Genomic DNA, 12,600 nt, shown 5'->3' on the forward strand with positions numbered 1-12,600 from the left:
ACTCACATGAGGCTAGGCCCCAGTTAGGTGGGGAGGGGAGGAAACTTGTACATGAGGAGACAGCCTTTTTTAGAAGAAGGGCTGGGGGAACAACTTTTATTGCTCGAAGTTGAGATTCAGTAATGATGAGCAACAGCTGACCCGCACTGGGGGAGGCAGTCTGTGTTCCAGAGGCGGGTCCCTGACACTCCTGTCGCTGAACCAATGACTCATTCTAAATCTTAGCGACTCTCAGAGGTCATTTTAGTCATCCCCCTGCCTTCAGGCTGGATGGAGCTTAACTTAACATCACGTTCGGGTAGGAGGGGTGCATTGCTGAGGGAAGTGTGTCCGTGCGAGGAAGGGGCTGGGGGTGGGGGAGGTTGCGCATGACCTCTTTGAAAAGATAGATCTCCAGCGAAGGACGTTCCCGAGCTTTCCCAGACTGCCAGTTCCTGGGTTTCCCCATCACTGAATCAGCATCATACTCTCGGGAATTGCTTTTAGCTGGATGGAAACCGGATGTTGGGTTCCCTGGGTGGGCGGGGGCAACGTCCCCTCAGAACTGTCATGGGTAATTGAGACTCACAGGGTCCCATTATCAAGCCAGAAAAGCTACCATTTATTTTACCAGAAACTTGCCATGCCGTGTGAGCAAAGAAGGGAACAGAGCAGAGTCGCTACAACGCCTTGTCTCTGGCAATGCGCATGATTCTGCGGCTCTGTGCTGGCTACACTTCAACGCACCTTGAAATGGGCTCGCCTCCGAGCTGTGACGGGCAGGCCCAGAAGCCAATCGTCTCTGAGGTTTGTGGGCGGTGACCAATGGGCGGGAGGTGGGGGCGGAGCCGGAGGCCCGGCTGCTAGGCTTCATCGTGGCTCTGGCTGCGCTCTGCCTGGGCTGGTAGTGCAGGTGCCGCTGCGCCGGCCCCGGGAGCCTGCGCGCCGAGCCTAGCGGAGCCGCGGAGGGATGGGGAGCGGGCCACCCAGACTGCAGGAACATCAGCGCGGGGCGTAGGAGGGTCGAGCGGGCGTGAGCAAGCGCTCGGGCGAGAAGTGTGCGGCGCAGGAGCACTTTGCGATAGGATGAGGTTCTTGGCTGGCGCGCGGTAGTACTATGATTTGGTATGTGGCCACTTTGATAGCAAGTGTGATCAGCACCCGAGGTCTTGCGGCTCAAGGTGAGTTGAAGTGCAGCGTCCCTGTTCTGCCCCTCCCGATGTTCTCATCCCCTTCCTCTCCGCCTCAGGCTCCCTGGCCCTTCAGAGCGCCGCGCCTTTTCTGCGGGTGAGGCTCGGGCTCCGGCCAGGCGCGCTCCGGGACACTGCTGGGGAGGGCCGGGGCCCGCGGGCCAGAGGGTCAGGCGGGATAAGGTCCCACTTCCCGGGCTGCCGGGCACAGGGGAAAAGACACCTAGGGATCGGGGTTGATTTTGCTCACACTCGGCTCCAGGTTTTTACACCGGCGTGCTGAGCCCGATGCCCTTAACTGGAGCCCGATGCCCTCTTCTTGAGGGCTGGGTGGGGAGTCAGCGGCTTTCCTAACTCTGGAAGCCGGGGAGTTTGCGGGTGTTTGGGCAGGCTGCAGCACTCTCGCGCCACCGCTCCGCAGACGAGCCCTTGCAGGGAGGCGCGACCCAGAGCCTTGGGACTTCACACAAGGCTAAGGGACAGGGTTGTCCGCCCTGGGGGCGCCCATCACTCCAGCCTGCGCCCCTCCTGACCACAAATCTTGGCAACCAGAGGTTGAATCCTCCTCTCAGGGCTGGGGGTGCACGTAGACCCAAGAGAGGCGAACAGCGGGTGTCCCTAGGTGGGCTCCGAGGAGTGTCCGTTTTTTGGCTAGCCAAATCAGGCACTGGCGCCTGTCTGAGCCCTACCTGGGCCCGGCCAGGTAAAAGTTCCCTGAGAGCGCGCCGCAGCCAGGCTGACTCCAGGTCGCCCTCCCAGGCTTCGAGGAACAGCTGGCTGGGGCCAAGAGTAGCGGGGGAGGGGGTCCCCGTTGCTGCATCTTGGAGCCCAGGAATGTCTTTCGTCTGAGCTGGGGATGAGACTAGAGGGAAGCCGACGAGTTGGGTGATGCGCGCGTGAACGCGCGGGCTTTTGCTCCGGAGACGGGCAAAGCGACCTACAAGCCGCTGGGTGGCACCCCCAGCTCTCGGCCCTTGTATGGAAGTAGGAGCGCAGCCTGGAGGGTGCCAGGACTCTGAGCTCACGGTTCTCGGCTCTCAGACACGACCCAGCAGCGGACAAGTTCACAAAGCCTGGAGGAGATGGCTGCCGGAGAGAACCGGTCTTTGGATGGAAGTCAGCAGGGAGAACCCGCCAAGGAGAGAACCCACTCTCAGCGGCGCTAGGGCAGAAGAAGGTGTGGGCAGGAGGCACCTTTTACAGCGTCCTCTCCTCACCTTGTCTGGGGCTGTGGAGGGGGAGCGGGAAGGGATTTGAGAAAGTTTCTGGAATGGAATACCTCCCCTGCTATTGGAGGAGGGGGACGTCTGGAAACAACCAGAGAAGGGCTGGGGGAAGGGTGATTTTGTTAAATGGTATGTTGACCTGGATGGTTTTAAAACTCTACTTGTCAGATGGGAAAACTGAGGCCAGGGAGACTGCAAGGAGCCCACAGAGTGGGGATGGGTGTGAGGTGGGTCAAGTGCGCTAATGCCCTCATCCTCCCCTCCAGTTTTTGGTGTGTTCCTGTTACGGGACTGTCTCTGAAAGCACAAAAGGATATGCTGGGCTTTTTGAATAAAAAAGAGACACTGAAGGGAGGCTCTGAAATAGCCTCCACAGCTGGGGACTAACGGTGAGGGGACTGCAAGTTTAAGCACAGAATAAAGGAAAACGGGTTTATATTGCAGCAACCCACAAAATGGCCAGGCAGAAAGAAGGAATTCCTGATATCGCACGTTGCTGGGCGTGAAGGTTATGCCTTCTTTCTGGGTGTGGAGAGGGCCTTCTGTTTGGGATGGCTCAACATGCACCCCTGTCTGCCACTCCTGTTTGGTCTTGGGGTCTTTTTAGCCTAGTGAGGGTTTGTATGTAGTGGTTAAGAACCTAGGACTAGAGTCAAACAGCATCGATTCAACTTGCTGGCCTCGTGACCTTGGACAAGTGGTTAAGCTCTCTAGGTGTCCTTTGCCTCGTTGGAAAATGGGGTTTAACAGGATGAACTTGTAGGATTTTTGTGAATATTAGTGCTAAGAGATGAGTGACTACGTGTTATATAGTAAGTGCTCAATAAATGTTAATATTGTTGTTAATGAGTGACTCCTTGTTATATAGTAAGTGCTCAATAAATGTTAACATTTTATTATTTTTTCATTATCTCTGGGGTTCGAGGCTTCTCATTTTCTTTCCCTCAGGGCCGTTCAGGGCACTGGGAACCAGCAGTGTCCTGGGGTGGGGGGAGGGTCAGAAGGCTGCCTCTCTTAGGAACCAAGTGCCCTTTCATAGGCTGACCTTGCCTGGGAGGAGCCTCATATTCCTCCGCAGCCCAGGGAGATGTGTGGAGGGCGTGCAGGCTTCTGGGCTGCTTGGAAATCCTTTGAAAAGTCTGCAAAAAGGGGATTTTGCCTGTGGCCAGAGGCTTGTGGGAAGAACGCAGCAGGTCGCGTAGCCTCAGAGCCTCTGCAGGGAGGGAAAAGGGGGGCCCTGCGTGGCAGGCGCCTGCTCACATGAGAAACAGCAGTGTTCAAACGCCGCCTGTGCGTGAGAGCTCAGCTGTTCTCTGACTGGCAGAGGTGACTTCCGGGGAGATTCCTGAGGGGGCGGGACTTTGAGATGCCATGCTTGGGGTCTGCCGGAAGCAGGGGCTGCTCAAGCACAGGGATGAAGGGGGGTGGGACAGTGGTAGGGATGGGCTCCTGGGGTTGGGGGTGGGGTGTGGAGGAGAGAGGGACCAGAGAACTATCCGGAGTCTGGGGTGTTAGGAGTCTCAGCATTTTTTACTGAGCAAAGTTGGGGGAGGACTCTGGGCCATGCTTAGCTGACTCTGGGCCTTGATTTCCAAGTCTCCTTCCTCCTGTCTACCACCGATTCTGTGGTTGGATTATACCTGACTACAGTGTCTCCCCAAATAAAGTGGAGTTCTGACTCAGATCCTGCTGGTAGCTGGACCAGGGCCCTTTGCTCTCTGCCTGGCCTTGACCCTTCGCTCTCCCTCGCTCTCCCTTTGGTAATGAAGATGAGAGGGAGGAGTTAGGGACCTGGGGGTTGCAAGCAAGACCTTATAGGCAGCCTATCAAGCCAGGAGAGACTTGGCTCAGGAAGTGGCCAAGTGTGTGCCCCCGCCCAATACGCACACTGGAGGCAGAGTTGTGTCTGTAGGAGGCAGCGTGTGCCCTGGGAGAACCTGAGGAGGGGGTGGGCTGGACTGGACGGGGTGTGGTGGAGGAGCAGTGGGAAGAGTCAGCTTGCAGCTACTGGCCTGAGGCCCGACATAGGCTGGACTTGGAGTTGTCAGGTCCTAGAGCTGGGTGGTTTCATGTTTATGGCCCTGAGATAGAAAGCAGAGATCTGGTTACCCAAGGAGCAGAGGCTTCCTAGTTGCAGAGATGCAGAAACTCAGCATCTCCCTTCCCCTGCCTCTTTCCTCTTGGCTCTTCTTCCTTCCGAGGTGCTTACATTTTCTCTCCCCCCACCACCGGCACAGCCAGGGTGTGGCTCCCAGGGCCTGGCCCGCTGCTTTCCCTTCTCCCCTGCGTCTTTCTCTGGCGTGCTGGGCATCTTCCTGTGTGCCTTACCCAGGGAGTCAAGGCAGGGAGACAAACCCCAAAGGGGGCTAGGCCTGAGATTTTCCACACTTCTCCACTAACATCTCCTCCCCTCTTCCCCCATCCTGTGGCCTCCTCAGAATGGGGCCCAGGGGCTCAGGGAGCCATTCTCTTCCATCTGCTCCCCAGGATGGGTTAAGCATCTTGTGTGAAAAATGGCTGTGAATTGTGAGAAGAGATGTAATTGGTGCAAGCTGTCTGGAGGTGTGTGCGTGTGTGTATCTGTGTGTGCACATGTGCGTGCATGCCTGTGTGTGCTTATGTGGTTTATATGCACCTGTGTGGGATGCAGCAGGACAGGGGCCGTCTGTCTGCGGGCACGAAGTGGGGAGTCACTCCTCTCCAAGTGCCGTGGGTGGCAGCAAGACTAGACTCAGAGCAGATGCCTTCCTTCCCTTATCCTTAGCTCTGCACCTGAGTTTAGGCAGCCCAGAAGTTTCCAAAGTTGGGGGCTCAGCCCAGGCTCCAGATTTAAGGATGGCTGAAATCCCTGAGAGAAAGCCTGAGTTGGGGACAAATGCAGCGAGCCCCTGGGAATGCTGACAGTAGGTCTGTCTTGCTCCCATGGCTCTGACGCCCATTGCCTGTCACTCAGGGCAGCCCAGAGGATGGAAGGGCTGGGTCCCAGGAAAGATGGGAAAGGGTGCGGGGTTGGAGAGGCAGCTGGTAGCCTAGCCCCTCAGGGCACTGCCCATGGGTGCCAGTTCACCCTGCCCCTAGCAGCTGACCCATTTTCTTAGGAATCTCCTGCTTTCTGTTTTCTCTTGCGTGAATGAGCAGCAGACTGGTGAGCAGGGAAAAAATTCCATGTGGCCAGGGCTTTGGGGGAAGTCCCAGCCAGCCTAACTGTTCTTTGGAGAAGAGGGGACTGCAATAGTTTCCTCTAGGCCTGTCCTTCTGTCCCCTGTCCCCAGCCCCTTTACCTCGCTCCTGGTCACAGACACACCCACCAAGACAGTCTGTGGCAGACAGCTTGCAGCCGAGCTCGTCCTCACAAACTGTGCGAGGTAAGCCACTGTCCTCATTTTCCAGCTTCAAGGCAGGGAATGCTGCACTGTCAGCAAAGAGAGGGCTTTGACTTCCCACTTACCTTGTCTACCTGGCACCTTGCCTGAGGGTTGGGACCCTGTGGCAGGCAGAGCCCACTGTGTCCTCACCTGGTGAGGCCTGCCCACTGGCCCCGGAGCACATGTGCGTGTTCGACCACGCCTCACGTGCCTGTAGGTGCAGGCCTCTCCGCCTGCCTGGGTGGTGGGGAGGACCTGGGGTGGGATGCGGCTTTGCCTTTCTGCTGAGGAGCCATTATTACAGGAGCAGAGCAGAGGTTGAATTACTGGCTTCTTCCTGTCCGGGGCTCTTGGAAAGATAATCTAGTAGCCAAGAGCAAATTAAGGTTGCTAATCGCATCACTGCCTTGTGGACTGCGGGGGGGGAACTTCCCGAGAGGGGTTGTGGGGAGAGGTACCCATGGGGGGAAGGAGGCCTGCCATCCCTGCCTTCCACCTCGGCACCAAACTTCCCTGCTAGGCCAGTCTGGGCTTGCCTGACCTCTGACTTCCCAGCCTGGGAGGTTTGAAGTGGGGTTTCCTAGTCCTAGGGGGAGACCACAGGAGGTGGGGCTGTCCCTTGGGACTTGTCTAGCAGCCGTGTGCAGTTTTCGCTCGAGGCAGAATGGTACCCAGGTGGCCTCTAGCCCACCTGCCTCTGGAAAGAACGGGACCTAGTGTGATGGTCTGACGACAGGCACCTTCTCCATCTCGCACTTCCGGCATGTTCTTGGCTTTGCTTCAGACGGCAGGGAGCCTGTCTCCCGCCTCCCTCACACCATCCCTGTGGGTATGCCTCCCGGGAAGCCTGAGTTGCCGGCTCCCTGGAAACTCCTGGGGCCTCCTGGCTTGTCAGGGAGAAATGATTGGGGTACTATCAGGGGCTGTGCCTTTTTTGGACTCAGCAGAGATTATTTTTAGGCTGGCAGATGGAGGTGGCAGTGGCTGTCGCTTGTATTATTAGACAACAGGCCTGTCGTTTGGGAGTCTGGTGCCCAGAGGCAGAGAAGGAGGAGGAGAAAGAGGAGGCTCTGGGAGGTGCCTGCGCTCCTGGGCCCTGCAGCCCCAGCTCACTCAGGGTTTGTCTCTGACGGCTCGGCGATGCCAGCTGGCCTCTGTGGTGCCTGCCCTGTCGACCTTGCGTGGTCCTGGGCTGCAGGAGCCAGGCTGCTGGACGCTGTGAGGGGCCTGCTGTGGGGATGGGGCAGTGGGGTTGGGGTGTGATTTCTTGGGTGCAGTGGGCCCGAGAAGGCCTCGGTGCCTGAACTGTAGTCTGCAGGATGGCGCAAAGGAATGCAGGCAAAGAGGGGTGGCAGGCTGCCCCTCCCACGTGGCTCACTTGTGAGAAGGAGATGGCGTCCTCCCGTCAGGGGGGCCTGTTAGGTGGGTACTTGGTGAGCTCCGCCTTACATGCCCGGCGGGGAGCCTGGCCTACGGTAGGTGTGGTAGGTGTGCACAGCGGAAGCTGCGGCTCTCCCTGCACTGGTACTTGCACCTTCTCTGGTATTAAGAGTGTCTCCCAGTTTTGGTGGCTCTGCCCTGGTGGAAGAGCTCCAGGCCGTGAATGTCAGGTATGGGGCTGTGCCAGGTTCTGGATGCTCATGGTTCTGGGCTCACAGGGGATCCCGTGGCAGCCCTGGACTCAGTGCCCGCTGGGCACCACCTGGCCCAGAGAGCAGGAGACTTGTACCCTGTGGGCTTTCCAAAGGTCAGCCAGACTGCAGGGGCCACCCCATCCTCCTTTACCCTCCTGCTCCCTTTTTCCTACTGGGGTGGAACAGCTCCAAAGTGGGCCGGCAGAGCCCCAGGCACAGAGTGGCTTGGGGAACTGCTGTGTTCTGCCTTGTCTAAACTGGGGATGTGAACTCCAGGATGCCTTGCAGCCTCCTGCTGTCGTCGCCCCTGAGGATGCCAGCTTCCTCCATGAAGCTGCAGCCGCCCCTGTGAGATGCTCAGGCCCCTGTGATGGGGGAGGGGGTTGGGGGTCTCTCCACTTTTTGCAGCTTCTCCCCACCTCAGGTCACATCCATCCTTTTCTTCCCTCCCCACCCTCCCCAGCCCTTCCTCAGCCCCTCCCCCCTTCCTTCCCGCTCCCTTCAGAATCAGTGGGCATGTGCTTCAGTCTGCTCTGCTGGAGAGAAGCCCACCTGTTCCCTGCAGGAGCAGCCTCAGCTCGTCCCCTCCTGGTCCTGGGTCCTGGGAAGGCGTGTGTCTGCACCCCAGCAGCGAGTCCTTGGTGCCTGTGTTCCTCTCTGCCTGTGTCTGGTTTGCACTGGACCTGCCTCTCTCTGTGTCCCTCCTTTCTCGCTTCTTCAGTCTCTTGTCACTCTTCGGTTTGGGCTGGTGGCCCCCTGGGTTGGGGTTTCTCTCTCGTCCATCACGCCTCTCTTCCCTCTTCATTGCTAGCCTGTTTACGTGTGTGTGTGTGTGTGTGTGTGTGTGTGTATGGTGAGATTTTCTGTAGAAAGTGTTTTATTAGACATGCTTTGGCTCAGAAAGGATCAGGCTTAGGGAAAAGTGCTGGTGGGTGATGGAGAGAACACATGTAGGGTGTGTGTGTGTGTGTGTGTGTGTGTGTGTGTGTGGTGGGGGGGGTGAAGAGATGAAAAAAGCTGGTAAATAGTTTAGGATCCGGAAACCCAGGAGGGTGGGACTGAGTTCGGAGGCCTTCTTCCTGGGGAATTCCATCTCTTTTGCCCTTTTCTCATCTTCGGATGCTTAGCTCACTGTGCCCCTTTTCAGCTGCTTGTCCCCAGTGGGGTCCTTGAGAAGAGAGAGATTCAGGATGTGGCTGCCTGGCTGGGGGTGAGCCCCAGGGCTGGCGGGGGTGGGGGTGGGGTGGAGACCTGCAGCCTGCTCCTGGGCTGGGGGGAGGTGCAAACCAGGCTGCCTCATTGCCATGCAGTGAGAAGGAGGCAGCAGGAGGTGCGAATGAGCAGCTGGCCCAGTAGGAACCCATATCAGAGCCCAGAGCCCACCTGCCTCCTGGGCTTGACCCTGGAGTCCTCCACCCCAACAGCCTGAGAGCTCCAGAGCCCAGCTTCACTGGTAGAGGGGGGCAGCCACCTACCTGCCCGGCAGGGCGCGGCCTCTCTTTCTGCTGCCCTAGGCTCCAGTGTCAAAGGCTCCAGTGCTCCTTGAGAAGGAGTGCCCCCTACCAGGTTACCCGGTTCAGGGGAGTAGCTCCCTCCCCACCCCTCCTCTGTTTCCCTTTTGCCTCTCCACTGCACACACACATCTGCACACACCCACATGTCCTTTTGCCTAGAGCCGCACACAGGTATGCACACACACACACACATGCGTATGCACTTGGCTCCCCCTGTTCACTCATTACCCACTGCTCGCCCATTCCACCTGGGTCCAGGATCTGCCTTTGTGCTCCAGATGCTGGGAGGCAGGCTCTGTCACTATGTGGGTGCCCCTGGGGCTGCGGGGGAGGCACCTGCCACAGCAGGGCCCTCTCCATGCTTTCCCTGAGGGGCTGGAATTCAGACTTAGTCTGAGGCAGGATTGGGGGTGGGGGGAATTGGGAAACCTGCTGGGGCCTCAGGCAGGTGAGTGCAACACTCTGCTCCAAAAATACTCTGTGATCTTAGCTCTTTCTCTAGAAAACAGTGATGTCACCAGTAGCCAATCAGCTTCTGGAAGGTCTTGCCTCCTCCTCCTTCTGCAACTTGCAGGGGAGAAGCGGGAGAGGGGGAGGAAGAGAAGGAGAGATACAGGGAGACACACAGACAGCATACAGACAGACACAGAAACAAATGAAACACAAAAACACAAGCAAGAGAGGGAGGTTCACAGAGAAAAAAAGCAGGTGAACTCCTTCCCCTTGCACAGCTGAATAGAAATCCACACACCCCACCCCCAACACACACACACACTCTGAGAGGAGACTCAAAAACAGGGAGACGGGAGAGTAGACAGAATCACCCCATAGGGTGAGAGCTGGAGAGACAGAGACATGGAGAAGGAGCTAGAACAGGAGCCGACAGACAGCAGGGAGTCATCGACAACTAGAGAAAAGCAGAGACGGACTGGAGAAAGAGACAGATGAGAGGAGGAGACAGGCAGGGGCATACAGGGGTCAGAGCTGCATCAGGAATCAGACTCGGAGGCAGCAGGCAGACAGACTCGCTCTGCTCTGGGCAACCTCTCTGGGCTGGTGGGAGGCCCCGGCTCCTCGGTTTTCAGCCTCAAGAAGGAGCTGCTGTCCATGGTGCTGCCTGCATGGGCTGGGAGGGGAAAATGGGTGGGGACTGGGAAACCCTGGTCTAGCCACTCTTGTGTTGGGTCCTGTGAAGGCAGGCAGGAGAGAGAGGATTCCTCAGCTGTCCCTTTGATTGGGAAGAAAGCTGAACAAGGTGGCTTTGAGGGCACAGAGGGCTGGCGTGGAGTCAGGCGTGTTGGGCAGCGGTGGGGGTTGCACCCCTTTTTACGGCCTCCAGTGATTAGGGTCCAGGAGCGTGCTGTGGAGTCACGTGGAGCAGTGTCTGGGCTGACCTCCAGCGTGCGGGCTGGGGCTTGCTCACCGAACCCCCTGCCAGGAGGATGGGTGCACCCATCCTGGCTGCATGGTGTGTCTTCTGCCCAAGGAAGCGTGGTTTCCCCTTAGCTGGCTGAGGTTAGTGGGCCCCAGGGCTCCTCCTCTGTCCCCAGCATCCTGCTGTCCTAATAGTGATATCTGGGGTTTGGCAGCCTGATAGGTTTGGCGCTTGGGAACTGGAAGGCCGGAAGCCCCCCACCTCCAGCTGCAGGCCCAGCAGGGAGTAGGAGGAGGGGCCTGATAGCGTTTTCCTCTCTGGTGTTGCCCCTAGCAGCCTCCCTTCAGCTTGGTAGGGATTCCCTGCTCCTGTGTGGAGCGCTCTTGTTTTGTGCTGCCAACATCAGACTGAATGGGGGTGGGGTGTAGGAGGAGGCCGGGCGGCAGCAGGGAGCTCCTAGCGGGCTCTGGTGGGAAGCGTCCTGGTGTAGGAAGATAGCCTGAGTTTACCCTTGGCCACAACAGCCCTGGTGGCAGTTCTGCTGAGCCCCTGCCTCTTCTCAGTGTCCAGACCCCTTAGAATTCTTGGCGGGGGTCACAGGGAAGGGCAGTGCCTCTGCTCCTCAGGAGCAGCGACGGAAGAGCTGGCCTGCAGGACCGAGCTTCTGCCCCTGCCCCTGCCCTGTGGGGTCATGGCTGCGGGGACTGGGGGAGGCGGGAGGGAGCACTGGGGACCCTCTGAGGAGTCGGTGAGCTCCTCTTTAGGAAGAGGGCAGTTGGGGGGGGATAGCGACCTTGGGAGGGGAGCAGATGTCCTTGAACATGGGCAGGGGGCTGCCCCTGGGGCTGCCAGGGCAGGATCTCCTTGTCACCTCCTTTTCTGCGCTCCAACTCTGCTGTCCCATCAGCTGCCCACGGCCTGCGAGAGGAGCCCGAGTTCGTGACGGCGAGAGCCGGTGAGAGCGTGGTTCTGCGATGCGATGTGATCCACCCGGTGACTGGACAGCCGCCACCCTATGTCGTGGAGTGGTTCAAGTTCGGGGTGCCTATCCCGATCTTCATCAAGTTTGGCTACTACCCACCCCATGTGGACCCTGAGTATGCAGGTAAGCTCCGGGCCACTCTGCCTCCTGCCCTTGGTCTTGGCCATGCTGCCCCTCCCCTGCCGGGTCCCAGTGCTCAGTGGTCCAGCTTCCTCCTGCCTTCATCTCTTTTACCTCCTGTGTTTTTCTGACTGGTCTGTTATCTCTGTTTGCCACAGTCTCTACCTCTTTCTTCCCATCCTTTGGACTTTGGAAGGTTTTAACTAAGTGGTGGAGGGAGAGGGACAAGGGGATGATGCAGACAGGAAGCCCTCCCAAACCATAAGGCCCGTGGTTTGCAGGGGCAGAGGCGGGAGTAGGAGACAGGGCAGCCTAGAAGGCCCACCCTAGGGGAGAGCCAGTGGGGCGGAGGGCAGCTCCGTGCAGACAGACGCTGAGTCAGAGCCGCCGGGGCTGGTGCTATGGCTGCAGCAGCTGTGGGCTTTGCTCTGCCCGTCTATACCCACACCTCCCTCTGGCTCTGAAGTTGGACCTCATTCCCTCTGAGTGTGTGTCTGCTTGTGGCAGTGCCTGCTCTCGGCTTCCGCTGCTGCAATTACCCCTGCAGCTGTGGCCTCACTGTGGTCATTGCCAGCGCCTGCCCAGGAAGAGGGTGTGGGTGTGTGCATGTGTGAGCATGCGAATGCATATACCTGTGCTAGCGCGTGCACATGCACGCACAAATATTCGCAACATGCACACATGTGTGAACATGCACGAGTGTAGATGCACATGCAAGGGCATGGCACACGTGCATGTGTGAAAAGCACATGAGTGCACACACATGTGTGGGCACAGACGTGTATGTGCAAGCATGCACCTCCATGAGTATGGATGTGTATGTGCTTGCAAGCGCACACGTGCACGTGTGTGAACACACATCTGTGAACACACGGGCACACACATGTACACAGACATGTGAGTACATGTCTGAGCCTGCAAGAGCATGTGCACATGCCAACATGCGAGCGTGATTGTAGGCATACATGTGCACACATGAATGTGTGTGCATGGGCGAGCATGTGAGTGTGTGTGTGTATGTCTGTGTATTGGGTTTTAAAGGAAGAGAGGAAGCCAGTGGGACACGGCTTTTATCTTCACTGCAGCGCATTTCTCAGAAAACTTCAGGTCTCTCTCCCTCCCTCCTGCGCCTCTGCCTTTGCTCTTTTTGGCCTGGTTGGTTTGATAGTCTGGCTTATAGGCAGAGTTTTGGTGTAGAGACAAGGAGTCAAGCAG

The 12,600-nt window shown here is 58.0% G+C and overlaps 1 protein-coding gene across 2 annotated transcripts in view; it reads left to right on the plus strand.

The window, feature by feature from the left end:
* The first annotated feature begins 907 nt into the window (after window positions 1-907).
* The window catches only part of IGSF9B (immunoglobulin superfamily member 9B), a 48,859-nt gene continuing 37,166 nt past the window's right edge, over window positions 908-12,600 (plus strand). For both annotated transcript variants that reach the window (XM_053659466.1, XM_037138284.2), the window contains exons 1-2: window positions 908-1,160; window positions 11,191-11,388. In XM_053659466.1, the coding sequence (XP_053515441.1) occupies window positions 1,097-1,160; window positions 11,191-11,388 (262 nt within the window). In that variant the 5' untranslated portion in view covers window positions 908-1,096. The remainder of the gene's footprint in view (window positions 1,161-11,190; window positions 11,389-12,600) is intronic.

The sequence above is a fragment of the Artibeus jamaicensis genome, unplaced genomic scaffold, assembly GCF_021234435.1.
Source record: "Artibeus jamaicensis isolate MK-2021 breed Jamaican fruit bat unplaced genomic scaffold, CSHL_Jam_final scaffold_660, whole genome shotgun sequence".
NCBI lineage: Eukaryota > Metazoa > Chordata > Mammalia > Chiroptera > Phyllostomidae > Artibeus > Artibeus jamaicensis.